Source organism: Anolis sagrei, chromosome 4 (genome assembly GCF_037176765.1).
Source record: "Anolis sagrei isolate rAnoSag1 chromosome 4, rAnoSag1.mat, whole genome shotgun sequence".
In the NCBI taxonomy this organism is placed as follows: Eukaryota; Metazoa; Chordata; class Lepidosauria; order Squamata; family Dactyloidae; genus Anolis; species Anolis sagrei.
This window is the reverse complement of record NC_090024.1, coordinates 204,274,390-204,296,249: the sequence shown is the minus strand read 5'-3', so window position 1 is coordinate 204,296,249 and position 21,860 is coordinate 204,274,390. Positions and strand designations below refer to the sequence as shown.

General features: G+C 38.8%; 1 protein-coding gene across 1 annotated transcript; it reads left to right on the top strand.

The window, feature by feature from the left end:
• The first annotated feature begins 14,714 nt into the window (after positions 1-14,714).
• TNNI1 (troponin I1, slow skeletal type) lies at positions 14,715-21,164 on the top strand. The gene is made up of 7 exons (XM_067468104.1): positions 14,715-14,736; positions 14,847-14,888; positions 15,010-15,141; positions 17,122-17,211; positions 18,700-18,876; positions 19,390-19,500; positions 20,575-21,164. The coding sequence occupies exons 3-6, from the start codon at positions 15,016-15,018 to the stop codon at positions 19,495-19,497; spliced, it is 501 nt and encodes a 166-aa protein (XP_067324205.1). The 5' UTR covers positions 14,715-14,736; positions 14,847-14,888; positions 15,010-15,015; the 3' UTR covers positions 19,498-19,500; positions 20,575-21,164.
• The last annotated feature ends 696 nt before the right edge of the window (positions 21,165-21,860 follow it).

Sequence of the window (21,860 nt, the reverse complement as noted above, 5' to 3'; positions counted from 1 at the left end):
ACATGCTTTACAGAGTTATTGTGCATTTAAAATGTGTATGTGTGGAGGGAACCTATGCATAATCTCCTTAAGTTTCACATAAGCAGTATGGGATAATACATGTCTTGCTTCATCTTCAATATGACATTCTTTTAAATGTGTTGTTGAAGGCTTTCATGGCCGGAATCACTGGGTTGCTGTGAGTTTTCCGGGCTGTATGGTCATGTTCCAGAAGCATTCTCTCCTGACGTTTCACCCACATCTACAGCAGGCATCCCCAGAGGTTGTGAGGCATATTGGAAACTAAGCAAGGGAAGTATATGTCTGTGGAAGATCAAGTGTGGGAGAAATAACTCTTGTCTGATAGAGGCAAGTGTGAATATTGCAATTAATCACCTTGATTAGCACTGCAAAGACTTGCAGCTTCAAGGCTTTGCTGATTCCTGCAGTGCTAATCTAGGTGATTAATTGCAACATACAAGAGTTCTTTCTCTCACCCTGGACCTTCCAGAGATACATAAACCTCCACTGCTTAAATTCCAATACACCTCACAACCTCTGAGGATGCCTGCCATAGATGTGGGCGAGACGGCAGGAGAGAATGCTTCTGGAACATGGCCATACAGCCCAGAAAACTCACAGCAACCCAACCTTTCAAATATTTTAACATAGTAATCTTGTCACCTCTTATCCTCCTCTTCTCCAGGCTAAACATACCCAGCTCCATAAGCTGCTCCTCATAGGGCAAGGTTTCCATGGTTAGACATGTTCTTAGCATTCCCCAGGGAATCAATTAAAGTTCTTTTTCTTGGCCATTCTTTTGTCTTCTTCATTACCACAACCTCCATTCATTCCTACTATCCTTTGAATCTGAAGCTCAACAAAAGAGGGGATTAGAGCCACTATCATTATTATCAGAAGTAGGAGTAATGTTTATTTCTTACCCATGCCTCCATATGGATTGAGACACACTAGACATGATATGACCATGAGAATAGGCAAGAACTTTGATCTACCTGTGCTTGTAATCTTTGACACAAACCCTTAAACCAGAGTTCTGCCCTGGAAACCAACTACTGGATCAGCATTGGCACTAGTGTCCTGACACCAGGTCAACAGGTGAGTGCATAGAACAGTCTTCCTCAACCTGACCATAGTAAGTGGGGGTGCGGAAGATGGTAGTTGTGGTCCGTCATCTCTGTCATGTTGAGACAGGCTGGAATATAATCACCCAGGCCCTTTGTTTCATAAAGCTTCCAGCCAAAGTAATTAAAACTCTGTCTTCCTGTGCAATGATTGGGTTGGGAATTCGGTGAGAAAACGAGTTCTTCTGCTAACTCTTTCATGTTAACGGGGAGTGTTTTTTGTGTAAAAAGGCAACTTCGAAGCTCTAAATGTTGTGTTTGTACTTGTTAAATAGGTTGTAGATTCTTGCAGAATTTGTTTCATATATCCTAATGCCAGCACACACGTGCACACTATTCAAAGTATGTTAATGGAATAATTCCTTTTTAGACTTTTTTCTAATTATTGATAATAATAATAATTTTATTTCTTACCTGCCTCTCCCTGCAACTCGAGATGGGTGACAACACAATTAAAAAAATGAACATTGTAAAAATGTAACAAATATACATATTTCTTTAAAGCTCTAAACGGTTCAGGTCCAACTTACCTATCTGACCACATCGCCTCTTACCAACCTGCCTGATCATTCAGGTCTTCTGGAAAGACCCTTCTCTTATTGCCACTGCCACAAATATGGTTGGCGGTGATTAGAGAGGGCCTTCTTGGAAGCCACCCTGGCCCTTTGGAATACCCTCTTCATTGAGATTAAAACTACCCCTTCCTGGTTATCTTTCAAGAACCAATTGAAGACCTACCTGTTCATGCAAGCTTTTGATAAATGGATTCAATGGCTAATGACAGCTAGGTTGATTTGCACTGAGCTTAGCGAAATATATTATTTAATTGATGAGTCTCCACAGTAATTGTAATTGGTTTTAAATGTTTTTAATGCTTAATATTTATTAATATCTTATTTCTGATGTTATTATGCTTTGTATGATTTTTGTCTTCTATTTTATGTTAAATGTGCTTTAATTTGTCTTGTATTATGTTGTGAGCTGCTTTGGGCCCCATTAGGGAGAAAATCAGGGTATAAATAAAGATATTATTATTATTATTATTATTATTATTATTATTCTCTAAAAGATCCACATTAAACTGCATTTCTATAAAAATACATATTAAAGTACACAAAACAGATATCAAACAAAGGACATACATTTAAGATTCATAATTAAAAATGATCAGGGTAAGACTTCAACTGACATAGTTTTTTTCCCTCTCTTTCCCCACAGCCCATTCGACTTGTTGTTACTGCTGCTGTGTGCTTCCAAATCATTTTCCAACTGGTACTTATGCTAAGGTGAACCTTTAATAGGGTTTTCTTGGAAACATTTGGTCAGAGAGGGGTTGCCTTTGCCCTCCCCTGAGACAAAGATGGTGTGGCTTTCCCAAAGTCATGCAGTGGGTTTCTGTGGGCCACTGGAGATTCCAACCATGTCCTCCAGAGTCCAAGTCCAACGCCGATACCACTATACCATGCTGTCTCCTTTTCTGCAAGAGTAGTAATTACAAATGCATGCAAAAAAGACGAAGCCAGTTATACAAAATTTGCATGTGCTCAATCTCTAAATTTGTAGGGAATTCTAATTATTATAAATTAACAGAATGCAATATACCTCTTGCTATAGTGGAATAGACATTGACCAAGTGACGTGTGTAAACTCAAGTGCTGTTGGTGGGCACCTTCAAGGACCCTATTCTCCCTTGTATTGGTTCTTGATATTAAAACTTTACTATAGAAGTAATGAAGTTTGATACCACTTCAACTGCCATGGCTGAAAATTACAGAATCTTGTGGGTAGTAGTTTGAAGAGGCACCAGCACTCTTTGGCAGAGAAGGCTAAAGATCTTCTAAAACTATAATGGTCATGATTCCATAGCACAGAGCCATGCCAGTTAAAGTGGTGTCATGCTGTATTAATTCTACAGTATAGAGGCAGCCTTGGACATAACATCCCATCAAATAGAGGACTGTAAGATCAGATACATGGTTACCTTAGGCTGGATCTGCACTGCACTATATTCCAGGATCTGGTCCCAGTTTATCTGATTTGAATTGGCTTATATGAGTCTACACTGCGAGATAATCTGGATTCCTGGGAAATAGAGCAGTGTAGATCCAGTCTAGTCTTGTCTGATATCTTTTGTAGCTGCTTGACAGAAATCAAACGGGTCAAGATTTCCTAGGCATATTGATCATGATTTGCCCTTCTAGTTTGAAGGGCACATATGAATCAAAGTTTTGTGTTGAAATGTTATTGCAAAGTATAGCTTGCCTCAGATGAAATAGAGCTATGAGGGAAGGAAGGAAAATAACGAGGAAAGGGAATGTTTTGAACCCACATAATGTCAAATTGTAACTTGGTGTTAATTGATACTGTATGTTGCGGGGAGTTCTCAAATATGCCAGAATACACCCTTGGATTTAGACATATGGCTTCTGGAACATATGCCAGACCAAATATTTGAAATAAGGAGGGAACTAGTAGGTTTTTTTAATGAACTTCTGTCAAATTCCAAAGATCCTTGTGATATAAAGATAAGAAACCAACATAGGATAGTCTGATAAGTGGGATTTGGAAAATCCCAGGAATGAAACAGATCTTTTTAATTAAGAGAAACGATAACCCTCCCATATCCAGACAATTTCTAAGATGAATTGTTTCTACTCTTAAATTTGCTGATATTTGCAAACTCTTTGATGAAACTTATAAAGCCAAGCTTTTAAACTGAGCCTGTAAGTATATATCTTAATTGCACTACATTGTGAGAAACCTAACCATTCAGGAGAATCAAATAATAATTTCTCTGGACCTGAAATCTGTTGACACTAGGTATCTTCTTCTTGCCATAACCTGTTGTTGTAAAATAAACAGTTTTTTTAATTATTAAGCTTGCAACATGTTAGGAAATACAGTTGTTACCACTAGTGTTTGAGGTATTAGTCTAAAGCAGGCCTGGGCAAACTTGGGCCTCCAGGTGTTTTGGACTTCAACTTCCACAATCCCTAACAGCCTCAGGCCCCTTCCTTTGCCCCCTCAGCCACTTAAAAAGAAAGGGGCCTGAAACTGTTAGGAATTGTGGGAGTTGAAGTCCAAAACCCCCTGGAGGGCCCAAGTTTGCCTTTGTCTGCTCTAAAGCAACTGTGGTCTTCAGGACAACTTCTTGTTCTGGACAACAACTTCTATCATCCTTGTTAGCCTAGCCAAAAGGGATTATGGGAGTTAATAGTCCAAAAACTTCTGAAGGGTCATAATTGTCCAGCTCTACTGTGAAATAGCATTTTGGCTCTGGGATGACAAAGCTGGCTAAATTTGGTCATAGAGCCACCTGGGAAAGAAACCTGTAATTCATGCTTGTTGATTTCTAGTCTCATTAAATCACTAGGCATAAACCTTGCTTCGGGGTACAAAGGATAGGAAGACTGGAATCACCAGAACCCCTAATTCATTCTCTAAATTTTGTACAAGGTCTTCTGACATGCAAGATTTATTCTAAATCAGGCAATTCACAACCTTGGTGGAAAAAATGCTTCAGTCATTCAATGCTAACACTATCAGAAAACAGTAATTTACAGGCTATACAAATAGGAGTAGGAAACTGTATTTTTAAAGCACAGGAAAAATGCATTTACTGAACTCCTCCTATCATTCAGTTTCCAAAAGAGCAAAACTAAGCTTAAAAAGGCAGTTAGTTTGCTTTGGAGTGACTAGAATGGTGCTAGAATCCAAGGATGCTGGTTTTTTGTCCCTTTTTTCTATTACTATTGCTTAGCAAGTGAACTCAGCACTATCTGTCATGGCCTAAAGATAAGGAGAGAGTAGGTGAGTTATACAGTACATGAAGTCTATTTCCCTGAAGAATTATGTTTTGGCACCAAGTAGGATCATGATGAGCTGGAAAATTGCAGGAGTACTGATGGGGTGTGTCCAACTTCAGTCTGGCATATTGTAGTAATTAAGAGTGTCAGGCTGGGATCAGGAAGATCTGGATTCAAATTTATGCTCAATTTTGTGCCTACCCAACCCTTTGTCCCATGGGAATGTTATACTAAAATTCCCATCATCTCAAGCCAGTGGGCAATTAGAGTAATTGGGTAGCCGTGTACCACTGAGGAACATCAGATTGTGCACAATCTAGCTTAATCTAATGTGCTTGACAAATGTGTTGTGAGAAAACAAAAGGCTAAGTAACATCATCTACATTCTCTTAAGATCATTGGAGGATGGGTACCAGAACATGTATCAAATATAAATAGTTCAGAAGGAGATTGTCTCCTTTCTCCTTTTGACTACAACTCCCAGGAATCTCCTGGAAGTATTTAACATATTGAGAGGGAGTAGTTATGTGATGAAAAGTAACTTTTCCAAGTTCTGATTCCTCATGCTCCTGGTTTGTGCTAATCCCACGGGGCAGGGTGAGGAGGAGAAATCCAGTGTCAACTACTCCTGTCAGTCATGGTAGTCAAATTGCCTGTCTCTGTTCTCTATCCACCCCATAATAGCAGTAGGGATTAACATGCCAGGCATTGTCCTTGTTGGACTCTAGAATTGTGTTCTCATAGTATCTGCACTAAAAATACACAGGCAAACAGGTGCAAAAGCATCTCAGTGGGCTGCCCCCACCCTCTGAGGTTCCCCATCCCTTTAAAAGACAAAGGCATGGAGTACTTAGAAGGGAGCTCAGGTTATGCTTAACAAAGGCTGACACCATCAATCATTACTGGGATCTTTTTGTCATTGACATCTACTTGGATAGGTGATAACAGAAGTGCAGTCAAATGCCCAGGCCTTTCAGTCAACCCATTAATTGTGACCTATAGGCTTCTGCTGTTGGTGTCCAGCAGGCCCGTAGCCAGGATTTTGATTCGGGGGGGGGGGGGGGGGGGGACTGAGTTTTTTTCAGGGGGGTTTCGGGGGGGTGAGTTTCGGGGGGGCTGAGTCTGAGTGAAAGAGGGTCTAGCTTAGCAAACCTTTTGTATCATTACCCCAATACCCCCATGCATATGGGATATATTGAGTATGGTGATCAGATCATGATATGAATAAACATAACAGTTTAAATAATGCACCAGTAAGGCCTTTTCGCGAACCACCATGAGAATTTGGGGGGGACAGGACTGAAGCCCCTCAAGCCCCCCCCCCCCCCCCCGGCTACATGCCTGGAGTCCAGAGGCTTGTGCATAAAGCCCTTCCAAGTTATCAAGGCATCTCTCTCTTAGGCCCCTTCTACACTGCCATGTAAAACCCAGATTATCTGCTTTGAACTGGATTATATGGCAGTGTAGACTCATATAATCTAGTTCAAAGTAGCTAATGTGGATTATATGGCAGTGTAGCAAGGGCCTTACATTCTGCTTAAAATGAGGAGGAGTGTTACCCTTCCATCAGAAAATAGCTTTGCCATATAACAAAAGAACACCTGTATGGAAAAATACAGCCTCTATTGGCAAGGTCCCTATTTGCTAGGATGCTCTTATATCCTACTCTTTATGGGCGCCTTCTGTTTCAAGGGCAAGAACCAGTGTAGTATTATGATTTGGGAGTTGGACAAGGACTCTAGGCCACAAGGCCCTCAGCTGGGGCAATTCACTGGGTGACCTTGAACAAATCATACTCTCTCAACCTCAGAAAATGGCAACCGCAAACCTTCTCTGAATAAATCTTGCCAAGAAAACCTTGTGATAAGATTGCTATAAGTTGAAAGTTACTTGAAGACAAATAACAGCAACAAACTTTCAAAAGTGACGCAGTCCATGTCTGCTTTGAAGTTGCCCATCAATAGCAGCTGGTCTGTTAGGAAATGACTACAGATAGCCCCCGGGTTATGAACAAGATAGGTTCTGTAAGTGTGTCCTTAAAGTTGTCTTTATATGTAAGTCAGAACAGGTACATTTTTAAGTGTAACTCTAGCCATTTTTTAAAGTTTTGGACACCATCGGGAACGGTTAACACCCCAGTAGCTTTTGTTTTGCTGTAGATGCCCCTATTAATAAGATTTTGCCTCACTTTCTATCCCTGTGACAGTTGGATGTTGAAATTTTTGGGTTGTTGTGGAAACAAGAATTGTTGATAACGTTTCAATGGAGACACCATTTCTCCATGATATTGCTATAGGAGTGAATTGCCTTTCCTAGAGATAGATTTCCTTTCACTTTCTGGTGTTTTTCCCGTTTGTAACTAGGAGACATATGTAAGTGGGATGTTGGTAACACAGAGACTACCTGTAGTAAACTGTGTGAGGGCAATTTTCCAAAAGGTTAGCTTGTAAAGTCAGTAAGAAGGGTCAATTGTTAATATGAGTTTGCTACTGATGTGACCTTTTTTCACCGCTGGAACCTCCCCCCCCCCCCTTGCTATTGCTGTTATAGCCTTAGCCTTCCTAGATTGGACACAGTGGGGGTAGGAGCCCATATGGTTTTCTTGTATGGTATCTGATAGGTCCTTCTGCCCACAGAAATCATGAGACCTTTTTTTGATTCCTTTCCTGAGGGCCAGCATGTGACTTGCTTCATGTGCCTAATCAACAGAGGTTTTTTTAAAAAACTAAATGTTGATGGTTCAAACATGCATCAGAAAAATGCAGAAAGGAATATTATTATTATTATTATTATTATTATTATTATTATATATTCTGCTCTCTCTCTCTCTCTCTCTCTCCATACGGAGACTCAACTCATAATTTTCTTTTTGTTTTTACTATAATGGTTTAATGGTTTTTGTATGGATTTGATAATGTTGTTTTAAATGCTTTAATTGTATATTTGGACTGTTGTGGGATCAAATTGCTGCCAATTTGTAAGCCATCTTGAGTCGCCTTCAGGCTTGAGAAAGGCAGGATAGAAATACCACAAATAAATAAATAAATAAATATCTGCCCTATCTCCCTGGGGCAAGCATTCAGTACTGTTGAAAAGATTTAGTTCTTGCCTAATTGCATATGTATACAGAATAAATGTATTCTTTGATGGATTGAGAGGGTATTGTACAAGATATGTGAGGTGCAGAGCTTGGAAAAGTTCTTTTGGACTACAATTCCACCTACAATTATCCTCCAGCCATCATGGCCAGTGGGATTTGTAGTCCAAAACAGTGGGAGTTGTAATCCAAAAAAGTAACCTCTCTAACCTCTGGTGAGGGTGCAACATATCCTCAATGTGAAGCATAATACCTACAAAGTGTCCGCAATGTGGTGTGTGTTTTACATGTGGTGAACATAACCTCTTGCCCTGTGAATGCATTTGTACCAGAAGGGTGTCTGTATCCATTCTATTTTTACTGACCAGTTGCAGTCTGGCTTTGACTTCATACTCTCATCCTTGCCCCATCCTTTCACAGTCCGAACACTTGCATCCTGCAGCCATCATCTCTCTTCTGCCTGGACTGCAGTAGGTAAAGTACTTCATCAAATAATTTGCTTTGGGGTGTCCAGCTGATGAAGGAAGGGTTTTGGTTTAAAAACTGGAGTCAGGAGAATGGCCTTAATTTTGCTCAAGAAAGCTGGAGATTACCTTGCTGAGCCAGAACCTGGTGGCAGAAACACCTTGACAACCTAAACTAATTAAATATAGTGTCATTCTCATGTAAGCACAAATGCAGTAATGGGAATGTTAAGGCGAATACTTTGTTCTTCTTCTTTTTGTTCTAATATATTGCTATTAGAATTAGCATTATCTCAAGAACCTAACAGAAGCCTCTTGGAAATATGTCATGTATTAAATAAAACCCAGCAATTTCCTCCCACATCAAATATCAACTTTTGCATAGCTGTGCAGGTATTGTAATTATTTATCTCTCTCTATTTAACATAGACATATATTCCACACTAAATTTACCATATTAATGTTTTGATGATGGTTTGATTTTCATAACTTCACAAAACAGTACAGCCAAGCAATTTTTCTGTTTTCCCAAACCTTTAAGAGAACTTTGCTTAAGCCAGGATAATTTACTTACCAGAAACAGAGTTGGAGGACATGCATATTTCTGTCACAGTGTACAGTTATATCATTGGCATTTAAAGACTTCACTTGAAAAAAAAACCCAAAACAACCCCCTCCCCCCAAAACCGCACCTGGAATTATTTTATAAATACTGTGTTCTCAACCAGCAGGACAGTATTTGTCCGTCCGTCCGTCCATCCGTCCGTCCATCCGTCTGTCCATCCGTCCGTCTGTCTGTCTGTCTGTCTATCTATCTATCTATCATCTATCTATCTATCTATCTATCTATCTATCTATCTATCTATCTTACATTGGCTATCATAATGCCCCTTAACTTCCATTAGCTGCAGAGTATATAAACTAAATTTAGTTAAATCTCCTTCAGGCTGTATTGATAAATAAGGCCAAACATTGGGAGGTGGGGTAGGGTATTTTTTTTTACTATTTATCTTGATCCAAATGTATCAATGAAAAGAAAAGAACTTGAATGTGAAAATGGAGGCTCCAAAAGCAGTTGTAAGCAATGTGCATTTGGGATGTGGCTAAATCCATGTGGAAAAGTAGCTGAAGCATGGATATATATTGATATTCACCCAATTGTTTACATTTTTGTTTCGTTACATGCTTCTTGTGGCGAACATCCTTTTTAGGCTAGTAGTATTTAGAGAGAGAAATGGTTTGACAGTGAGAGAGAGCGTGAGTAATGCTCCATCTGGATCTTGTGTCTGTATTCATGTACCTGTTCCTTCTACTTGTCTGCCATGTAATTGAATGCTTCAACTTGATACAGCATCATAAATGTTTGAAAAGAGCCAGAACATATTATCATGTCTCTCTATCATATATGGAACACTTATAATTTTTCTGTCTTTCTAGAGCATAGCTGAACTTGTATAACAATAAGGCCGAGTGCTATTTAAAAGACAAATCCAAAGTTATATACTCATAGAAGTGTAATATTATATGAGCCATGAAATTGCAAAACTCACAGGCAATGAAATCCAAAACCAAGGGCATCAGAGAAATCAGGGTAGACAGATGCAAAGCTATTTGCAACAGAACAGACAATCCAATATAATGGGTGTTCATTAGGAAATCAGCCTCACTGCGTTTAGCAGTACACAGACAATGGCTGTAGCTGTGGTGGCTTCATTGTCAGTGAATCAGCAAATCTGCTTGGGGATTTAGTCCATACAAGCAGTCGCTGTGTCATAAACATCATAGATAAGTATTGGGTGAAACAACAGGAAGTGAGAGATATCTGCCCCTAGAAAGGGAAATTCACTCCTGAAAGAGCCCTCACACAGTTGGTATACTCACTTTAGTATAGGCAGTTCTCGAGTTACCAACATCCTACTTACATATGTCTCCTAACTATAAACGGGGGCAAGATACCAGGAAGTGAAAGGAAATCTATCTTTAGGACGGGAAATTCACCCCTGAAAGAGTTATCATGGAGAAAAGGTGTTTCCATGGAGGCTTTCTTATCGATCCTTGTTTCTATAACAAATAAGCCAAACATTTCAAAATCCAACTGTCACAGGAACCGAAAGAGAAGTGGAATCTTCTGAACAGGGGCACAGATAGCAAAACAAACATTATAGGGGTGTTAAACCTTCCCTATGCTATCCAGTGTCTGTCTGTCTGTCTGTCTGTCTGTCTGTCTATCTATCTATCTAAAAAATTGGCTGGAGGTACACTTTAAAATGTACCTGTTCTGACTTGCATACAAATTCATCTTAAGAACAAACCTACAGAACCTATCTTGTTAGTAATTTGGGGGAGTGCCTGTATTTCCAATGAGCTTTGCAAGGTGGTGAATCTTTCTGGGGGGAGGAAGATTAAGTTTAGCATCTTAGAAAATTTCTTTAAATGTTTAATTAAAACACAGAATGGATGCACATGGAAGCTGCCTCTAAGATAAACTTATAAAAATCTTAAGAATCTAGATGAAGCTTTCATGGGCTGATACAGAATAATCAGGGTTTCGGATACTAAATGCAAAGCATCCAATTTAAAGCACAATTGATAATTTATTTATTTGGTTTTAATTAGAAATATATTCCCATAGGCTTAGAGGAGAGATACAATTATCACAGATGTTCACTGTCATAATAATTTTAAGTATCATGAGTAACATATTTGTTATTTGTTATTATCATTATTGAAGTAGGAGGGCTGCCAACATTTGTTTTTGAGAAATGTACTGGGTGAAGAGTAATGATTATTCCAGTTCTGCCTTTTCTAAATCTGGAATGTTCAACTTCATGATTTGCATCTTTTTAAAAAAAACATTTAAAGGTCTTTGCTTCCCCCCCCCCCTATTTATAGGCACACAATTTCTTGCCACGATGCCTGAACCGTAAGTAACAGATTTTTTCCCTTGCATTATTCTTTGTTTGGTTTTTTTTTTTTTTGGGGGGGGGGGGGGTTCATGTCCTACAAGTTTGGTCAGCATGAATTTTAGAGTAAACATCTGAATTTTATCATAGGGATCTCATGCGTGTCATCTAGCAGAGCTAGTTGTTATACCTGTCACAGGGGTGCTGCTGAAATTAGCAGTCCTATATTTGCATTTTCTTCCTTTCCTTCCCCCTTGTTTAGAAAGGGGGATCATGCAGTCCTCCAGAGCTTGGCAGCTCAGACAGCCACTCAATGTGAAGAATATTGGAAATTATAATCCAGCAATGTATTAGGGGATCCACATTACAGTTGGCTTTCCACATTTGCTAGTTTGACTTTTGTGGATTTGGGTAATCAGATTTGATGAAATGTTCTCCCTAAGAATCTCGAGCTCCTCCAGTGTGACTCTGTGACCAATGTCTGCCAAAAGAATTCTGGAGAAGTTGATCATAGTGGTGTGCTGGATGATCTAGAGCAGTGGTTCCCAGCCTGTGGGCCTAAAATAAATTCCGTGGCTCTAGATGATTATTTATTTATTTATTTACAACATTTCTACCCTGCTCTTCCCACCCCCGCAGGGGGACTCAGAGCAGCTAACAATGGCACAATTTGATGCCGCAATAATTACAATTATAATAGCAAAATAAAATCATACAATAGATTAAAACAAACATTAGTTATACAATCATTTTCTGTGGATGAGCAGATGGTGACTACTTGATGGCATATGTTCTGTATCAGAAACTAGAACTGATGTGGTCTAGCCAATGCAATTTTCTGAATCAGCACCCCAAATAACAAACTGAATCTAAAGTTGACTAAAAACTGATTTGTAACCCTTTTGGTACTAATGTTGGAGAGTGGTCTCTGGTCAAAGTGGTCCCTGGTCAAGTGGTCACTGGTCAAATAAAGGTTGGGAACCATTGATCTAGAGATTCCCAGACAAGTGTTCTTTCCCATAAAAATAGTAATTTTTTTTATGCTTTCTGCGTCATTAGCCCAAGTGAATGTGAAGGGCTTACTGTATTTCTGCCCCTGGCCTTGGGTCACAGGAGTGGGAAAGCTGTACAGATTAATTTCAGCTAGCCTGTCCAATGGTAAGGTCTGGTTGGAATTGTACTTCAACCAACCAACCTCTGGAGAATCACAGGTTTCTCATGGCTTGATTTTTTTTAAAAATCTGCAATACTTAGCATCCTCCATCCAGCACCACCAGGTCTACATAGAATTTTAGAAAGATGTTTCTTCAACATTAATCATTGCCTATTCTCTCTGTTTCACCACAGACTATGCTCAGAGGCCATTGCCAAAAAAAGCTACTATCCCCTTGACACGCTAACTGGGGATTTTGGGAGTAGTTGTCTGAAATAGTAGATGTTCTGAGCTTTGAGAGTTCACAAATATTCACAAATGAAAATGATTAGGAGAAAATTTTGAGAACAAAATAGTTTCAGCTTTAGTCATAAATCTGTTCCACAAATCAACCACGAGATGGCAGAGTGGAACCTATGATTTCAAGCAGAGTGACTTTCTGAACTACAACTACCTAAATTGCCCAGCCAAGTCAGGGAGGGCAATGCAAATGAACAACAACAACAACAACTTTATATTCTGCACTATCTCCCCAAGGGGACTCAGGGCAAATTCCAACAAACAAAAAAGGCAAACATTAATGTCTTGATACAACCATAGATACACATACAATAACAAACCAGCCAAATCCCAAAATAAACCAATATTCTAAGACCAAATTATAGCATACAACCAATAATTAAATAATAACATGACCTCTCAATTAAATTATATCTAACAAAAAAATCACCAAAGGTTTTTTATTCATCAGTAACTTTTCTTAACTCTGTAAAAACACAGTTCTTACATTTTTTACCATGGGAGTTTGTAAAAGTAAATAGCTTTTTCTCCATGCACTCCCCTGGATAGAAGACAGAGAGTCCATAACCAACATTGTTGTAATACTGGCATCTCAAGCATCAACAACTCACCTGTGATCCCACCTGGAGATGTAGGATCATGAAGCCCATAATACATAATTCCTGGGGTTTGAGATTAACTGTGAAAATTAAGGTCAACATTCTACTCTGAGTTCCATCATTCAAAATATGAATTATGCTTCCATGTTATTGAAATCCTCCTGAGAATGTGTGATGGCAGGGCCAGTCCTACCTTTAGGCAGATTGATTCATCTCAGGCAGCAGATGCTAGTGGGTGGCAGCAAAAAGGAGAAAAATGCTGCACATCACAGGGCTTGCAAGGTGCCCCTAAAATAGCCAGTACCCACAGGCAGGGAAATGTCTTGAGCTGACCCTTTTGTGAAGTTTTAGGTTGAAAATTAGCAGAATTGTAGGGAAATTTTGAACAACATTCAAGTACATATAGTGTCTTCCCACCGATGTTATTTCTCTCAGTTGTTATTGGCTACAGCATCTAAACACCTCCTTCGCATTTCTGTCAATTACATGGAGCAGAATGGATTTTGCATTAGGAAGTGACAGAATTCTGTGTTTATGCCCTTTCAATGCTTACCCACTCCTGCTAACACTCCTGAATCCTAATTTACCAAATTGCAGTAGAGGGCAGTTAGAAAAAAATAGCCAATATATTCCAAAGAGATGCTGCCCCCACAGCATTGTGGGTTGTTGCAATGGTAGGTCACAGCTGACCATTACACATCAATAGTGTTTATATTGTTCTCTGCTGACAGCTACTGATACTGGAGTGAAACACTAGAGGTTACTACTATGATAGGAATATCCTAATATCTACATAACTCTGAGGTTGAAAGTGAATTTTTGAGCTTGAGACCAGCAGGGTAATAAAATTAAAAAGAAAAGCATGCAGAGGAGCAGTATCATTTTTGAGAAAGCAAAACACCAGGATATTCCGTGAATTTTCAGTCATGTTTGAGGCATGTGGTGATGAGCACCATCAATCTACTTTAACCAGGAGAAATAATGGCTGATGTTAATAATGGGGTTTACAGGTCATATTATCTACCAATGACTGGTTGTTATGGGGTACTACATTTTACTGATGGGCTTCATAAATACCCAGCAAACCACAGGACCAAGTAGTGAGATTAAGAAAGATAATTACATATGCAATATTAAGACCAATGTGGAATATGGGTGTGGTATGATCACTCTTTCACAGTAGATCAATTTAATTCCACTTTTACAGAGAACTGTATTTTGCGTATTCATTCTGTTTATTTCATTTTCTCCTATTTTTATTATTTCTTCCAAACCAACATCTAAAGAGAGGTAAGAGCAGTTCCTATATTCTTTTTTCTTAAAAGTGATTTCAGTGTGGCTATGAAATTTGTAAGAGCTTTGTGTCTAACGTGCATTCTATATTTATTTTTGCTTCTTAGAGGAAATCCAAGATCACAGCCTCACGCAAACTCCTTCTAAAGGTGAGGCAATTCAGACTTCTTGCTTTGCCAAAGCAGTTCCAATAAACCAGCTACCATTTGACATTGTTAAAATGAGCTGCCAGAAAGGCTGTTTATAAATGTTTTGGCCTCTTTTTTCCAGAGTTTGATGCTGGCTAAAGCCAAAGAAGAATGGGAACAAGAGCAAGTAGATAAACAAGGAGAGAAGGAGAGATACTTGGCTGAGAGGATCACTCCTTTGAGAACTAGCGGACTTTCATTTGCCCAGCTCCAGGTAGAGTTTTGGTTTTGGGAAGACAATATCAGTTTCATAAGACTTCCAGAACATCATAGAAGTCCTAAAGAACTAAAGCAAGAGATTTAGTTCAGATCTCCAATAAGCCCTGTTTCTTTTGTCTTTCAAGAGACAGGCAAGAAGTCTAGTAAGCCTCATATTTGTGAAGCTATTTGCTGAATTAGAGTTTAGAGGAAATGGTGGCTGATGGACACATCAATGAGTCCACTTGAAATTCAAGTAGAATGAGTCTACTTGAATTTTTAAGGTCTGAATAAAACCCAGAGTGGGTTCAACACTTCACTAATATTTGTTTTAATTTAATTTAATTTAATTTATATATTTCCTCCAACTGGTACCTTGGATGGCTCATAATATGAATGCAAAGCAAAGTTCATAGTTTAAAAATGAATGACAAAAATGTTTAACAAATACTCAAATAAACTATCATATTAAAACATCAATAAAGAAATATAATATTTTTAAACTACAGCACATTCACTTCATTAAAGACTTTTCCACATAGCCACTTTGGGCTCATCCAGAAAGCTGGTGAGACACAGAAGTCTCTGGATGTATCAAGGTATTCAAGTTCACAAAGAGAAAGGAACATGCATTTTCTGCTGCCCCAAAGGGGTTTTAAGTCACAGAAAGAGTAGATTTTGATCCAACATTTGAAGTAACTTATTAGACAATGGGAGTGGTTTAGCAATGCAACCCATTATCTAATTTAGTGGGTCCCCAGATGTTTTGGCTTTCAACTCCCAGAAATCCTAACAGCTGGTAAACTGGCTGGGATTTCTGGAAGTTGTAGGCCAAAACACCTGGGGACCCACAGGTTGAGAACCACTGATCTAGTTTGTGGAATCTCCTTCTCTGGATATCTTCAAAAAGTGGCTGGACAACTACACTAGCTAGTGATCCTTCTAAGACTTCTCTAACACAAAGATTCAATGATTCTATAATTAAATATTATTCTTCTCTTTTCTAATGTCTATGTAACTGTATCTAATAGGTAAATGCTGTCCAGTGCCCATGTATCTATTAATTGTATGACAGTTTCATATGGAAGCCTTTATTGTTTGATTAAGTCAGCTTGATGATGGATCCTGATCTCTCATAGAGCAGGGGTGTAGCTACATTAGACAGGGTAGGGAAGTGACTCACTCCATGATCTTGGCACCCACACTGCTTCCAGTCTCTTTCCTCCCTTGCTATATCCACACTGCAAAATATAGCAGCTTGGCACCACACTAACTAATGGCTCAATACTATGGAATTCTGAGGTTTTTCGTATTGTGAGATATTTATCTTTCTCTGTCAGAGAGATCTACAAACTACAAATCCCAGAATACTATAGGATGGAATCATGGCAGTTAAACTGGTGTCAAACTGCTACAACTCTGCAGCATGGATGGTCTGTTAGCTAGAGCTCCTGATTTTGGTCCTCCCCTAGTGCTGCTCTTCCACCTTCTCAGAGCTCCTCTTCTTCTACCTTCTTCATTCCATATTGCATCCCTTGGCGGCTGTGCACCATTGTTGTTTGTTCATCGCCCCTAGGTATTAAGTTATATTTTTGCATGGAGACTGGTGATTGCTTGGCAAGAAAAGCACTTGGGCTCCAAGAAGTACACACTGACTTGTTAAAATATAAATATTGGCTATTGCTAATGTAAGAGCTAGAGGTTATCTTTCTATTGCTGATTTATTAATCTGTCAAGTAAACGTTTGAAGCATGAGAACACATCACAAACTCCAAGATATGAGAGCACTTTGTCAATGCACTTATTGTAGTAGAGCACATTTACATCACTTCTAATGTAGACAGTTTTGCTCCACCCCAATTTAATCAGTAGATAGTTTCTCCATATTTTTCCCCAGAGAAAGGAAAACAAATGGCATTTTTGACTGGCAGCAATCTAGAAAAAGAATGGCCTATAGAAGATACCCACTGTCCAGTTTTTTGTTTAAATTATCTAGGACCTATGCAGGGAGCTTCATGAGAAGGTGGACATTGTGGATGAAGAGAGATACGACATTGAAGCAAAATGCAACCACAACACACGGGAGGTAAGAAGAAGACAAAACAAAATGTTTGAACGAATTTATCCAGTTTACAATCTGAGTTTATTTTTTTTAAAGTGTGCATGTACCTTTCATTTTCCTGCTACTGAGATAAAACATTCATTTTCTTCGAAAATTACATTCCAGTAAATCATACAGCTTAAAATGTGTAGCTTTGAAAATGTGAACAAGGAGAGCCTTCTCAGTGTTTACTCCCAGGCTTTAGAATTCCCTTTCTTGAGAAAATTAGCCTTTTGTTTCAACAGCCTTTGATATCTAATTGCTTAGAAGAGAAGGGCCTTTCATAATGTTCTGCGTTGTCTATATTTGTCTTTTTGTAATGGTCATGCTTTTAACCACATGAATTTCTATTTATGGTTTAATTATATTTTAAAGTGTTATCATGGTGTTCATTTATTTAGCTGTTATTTCTTTTAACTTTTATAAGCTACCTTGTGTCCTGAATTGTGGAAAAAGCTGGTTATAATATAGTACCACTGGTGATGATGGTGAGGATGATACGTTATAGAGTGGAGACAGTAGTGAAATCACCCAAAGTATGGGTGATTAACCACACTTCTCAAACCATCTTTTTCTGGCATAAATGAAGGTGATTAACTTTTCTTAGAAGCCCCCAGAGGTAGGGATTCACCTTTTAAATACAGTAAGACTCCTGTAACTCACAGAACCCATATCCAGACTTTCACTTATCTGTGCCTGGTGGAAAATGGTATGTTTATACACTTTAGGTCCTTTAGGTCTGGTAATTTTAGAGATCCTCTGGTTCTAAAATTACCACAGAGTTGTGATGGAGAAGCTAGCAAATTCCTAGAAAATATACCCTGTAAGAATCTCTCGGCCCACCAACACAATGCTGGAAGTGAAGCAATTTAATGGTGCTTAATTTTAACTGTAGTCTAATATAACTTTGGTCAGGCTGTAAATGTATTCTCCATGAATATAGGCGGTCTTATTATAGGTCTAATTTTAAATACCTGAAAAATACCAAATTGTCATACCAGAAAGTGGATTTGAGTGTTGTTTTTTAAAAAGAGAACTCACTACAGTTTCTATACAGTAATGGGTCAAAATGTTGGGCACAGAGATACCACTGTTGTCAAACTCAGTCCTAAAATTATCGATTTACATAAAAACTAGGTAGAACAGATAAACAAGAGAACATAATTTCAAAGTAGCCGTAACTATTTGATGCCACCCGCTTTAGGGATGCAGTACTTGAGGCTTGTAGTTCTTTCCCTCTATTTCTCCACTCCCACTGAGAGCCAGATGCTACGAGGAATGTCCCGCTGTGCTCAGAGTATCTTTCCACCAAAGATCATTCCCAAGGCTTTCTTCATTCTGGTGGAGTAAGATGGTCAATTTTGAGCTAACCTCCCCCCCCCCCCATAAAAATAATAAGGTTACTATGTTCTTGATCTCAAGCTTTGAAAGGATTATGAGCATATATGGTCTTTTATTTATCCTCTCCCACAGATTAAAGACCTGAAATTGAAAGTACTGGACCTCCGAGGAAAGTTCAAGCGTCCTCCCTTGCGGCGTGTCCGTGTCTCTGCAGATGCCATGCTAAGGGCTCTGCTGGGTTCTAAGCACAAAGTTTCCATGGACCTGAGAGCCAACCTCAAATCTGTCAAGAAGGAAGACACAGAAAAGGTTAGCAGTCAAGAATCCCCCCATTAAATCAAATCTGATGTTATATGTTTTGTAGTTATTTTCATAGTTTGGCTGGAAATGGTGGAATGCTGTTGTGTGCCTATTACTATCATTTCTATTCACAAGAAAGAAACATCCAAAACCAGATGAATGGAGGTCTCCATTTAGTAGGGTTTCTCCAAGTTGTTGGAGAAAGAACTGATAGCTCTGGAATTAAGGCAAGTTTCAAGTTGCATTATTTCTTGGCATAATCTGAGGACCTTCCACACAGCTCTATATACCAGAATAGAAAGGCAGAATATCCCACACTATCTGAGTGTGAACTTGGATAACTCCGTTCAAAGCAGATATTGTGAGATTTTCTGTCTTGATATTCTGGAATATAGGGCTGTGTAGAAGGGACATGATCTTGAGTAGTGATCCTGTGAGAACATGTAATGCATAACTTCAGCTATATGAATGGGACCATAGGATATTCTAAAGCATGGTTTAACAATATGGTTTCCCTGACAGGAACGTCCTGTGGAAGTGGGCGACTGGCGTAAGAATGTGGAGGCCATGTCAGGAATGGAGGGAAGAAAGAAGATGTTTGATGCTGCTAAATCTCCAACAGGGCAATGAAAGGTATTATAATGAATTAATTGTAATGTCATGAATTAATTGTAATGTCATGAATTAATTGTCATTATTGTAATGAATTAATCTCTGATCCATACTAATTTTATTTAAGAGGTCGCAATCCCAATGCTGTCATAATTCCCGGTTGACACTTTTAGCATTAAATAAAATACAATAGACTCTCTACATTTGATGTAATGAAACTATTCATAACTGAACAATTGATAGTAGTAATATTCAGAGCATCATCTTACCATGACTGAATTCTAGATTCATTTCATTATATCCATTTGTCTTGAAAGAAACTTTCTAAGCTTAAAATAAACTTTCTAACTTTCTCTTTTTTATTATCATCTCATTCCAACTAATGTTAATTTTATTTTGATTTTCCTGTTTGAATTATATTCTTCTGGGAAAATGTCAAGTCAAATCAACTTTATTTATACCCCATCCCATCTCCCTGTGGGGACTCAGGGTGACTTGAATATTTTTTATTAAGCAATGTTACTTATTGAAATGACTTTGGTGGGAATTCCGCTGGTGAATTCAAATGATGTTACTCAATATCTTGGTCATTGTGGAGGACAGAAACCTTTACCACTACTCAACAACTAAATCTCACCTCCATAACCACCTTTCAAGCAATGCAGCCTCCACAGCACGGTTATATACAGGGACCACATAAGAATGCCCAGAAATCCTTGTGAATGGTGACTGCAGCATGACTAGCTAAATGAAAATGGGTGGACATATCTCTGATGACCACCTCCTCTCAGTTTAATGTTTTCCTACTATTCCTCTCAACCAGCACAAATGGGGTTAATGGTTTTCCTCCTTCAACTCCCCCCATCATAAAATGGACTATCCTTCTCTGTCTAGTGCCTGTTTTACCCTCTGTCCATTTAATTCAACACTATCAAATTTTCTTATGGTTATGGGGTGATAGGAAATGTATCTACGTACATTTGTCTCTTGATGCTGAATTTCTATCCATATCACACATGGCACTGTCTGTTTATCATTGTAAAGCCTTTCCATCAGTTTAATCATTGTTCTCCTTTTCTCCTCTGATTCTTTCAGGTTCTGCATGGAAAGATGGGGTACCTTCCCTTTGGTGCCTGAATGCATTTCCTCCCTTTCTTTTGCCCCTCAGTGCTTGTTCCTTCTTGCCATACATCTTCACACATTAGCTGTAGAACTCCCTGCCACATTTATGGACATTGTTTCAGGGTTGCTATGATTTGCAGCTCTTCATGAGCCCATTAAACGAGCAGTGGAAACATACAGTCACTTGTTAGCAGTAGCCCATTCAGTGAACAATGCAGTTGTCTTGCAGTACAGTATTCCCTCCAAGGCCATTTCACCTGTTCTGAGGGCATGGTAGTCCTGATGACAAATTTGTTAAAGCACTAGGAGAAAGAGGATACTTTAACATAGATGATTATTGCACTACAACCAGAGAAGCTGTTCAGATCCACATATTCTATTAATTGAACACAACTAAGAATGTGCTTGGAAGTTCTGGTGGCCTGTTTTTCTCATCCAGAAAGTCCTCCTTCTCTCTCCACACCAATTCTATGTACAGTTTGGAAGATGCAACCATTGTTTCTTTCTGTTCATTAAAAAAATCAGCAGCATCAAAAACAAATAAATAGAACCTTTTTTTTTAAGTTGTCCGAAATGCTATACAGTGTATACACAATAGCAGGTGGGTTATGTTGCTGCTTGTGACATCATTTTATATGGGAAATCCATGAATTGTTTCTATTTTGTCACTGATTGTTTCTATTTTGTCGCTGTATTTACTTGATCATAGCTTGTCATTCTTTTGATTTCAGCCTACTCTTTGAAGCATGATAGGTTAGTCCAAGTCAGACCAATGAGCCATCTGTCCCAGCACTTTTCCCAGTTTTTCTCAGATGCGGCATAGGGAAGCCTTTAAGTTAAAATGTGGCATGGACTCATCAAATTATGCATTTGCTTTGCTTGCACTTTACTGTTGAACTGCAAGTTTCAGAGTGAAGTGATGATTCAACAACATTCCAGCAGATTGGGGTGTACCTACTGTGGATGTGGTGTGAATGAGAGCATTGCTCCTACAAATAAGATTTTTTTGCCCCAATGGAATTTTCCATCATTCCCCAAATTTCTAGCATTGTGGACAGTAAAACATTGAAAAATTGCCATCCCTAGAACTGTTGAATTTACTGTATTTGCATCCCCTTGCTAACTTTGCCTGGCTTTCTTTGGGTGTATATACTAGAGTACTAAATGCCCAATTTATATTTTAAGTAACTGGAATGCAAGATATTTGAGGAGTCAAGAAAAATTTAAAGAGGGACAGAGATATAGCTGGGGCCACATCC

Coding starts and splice junctions, on each gene's coding strand:
- TNNI1 (XM_067468104.1), top strand. CDS start 15,016: ATGCTGGCTAAAGCCAAAGAAGAATGGGAACAAGAGCAAGTAGATAAA. Junction 17,212..18,699: donor GCAACCACAACACACGGGAG/GTAAGAAGAAGA, acceptor CCTCTCCCACAG/ATTAAAGACCTGAAATTGAA. Junction 18,877..19,389: donor AGAAGGAAGACACAGAAAAG/GTTAGCAGTCAA, acceptor TTTCCCTGACAG/GAACGTCCTGTGGAAGTGGG.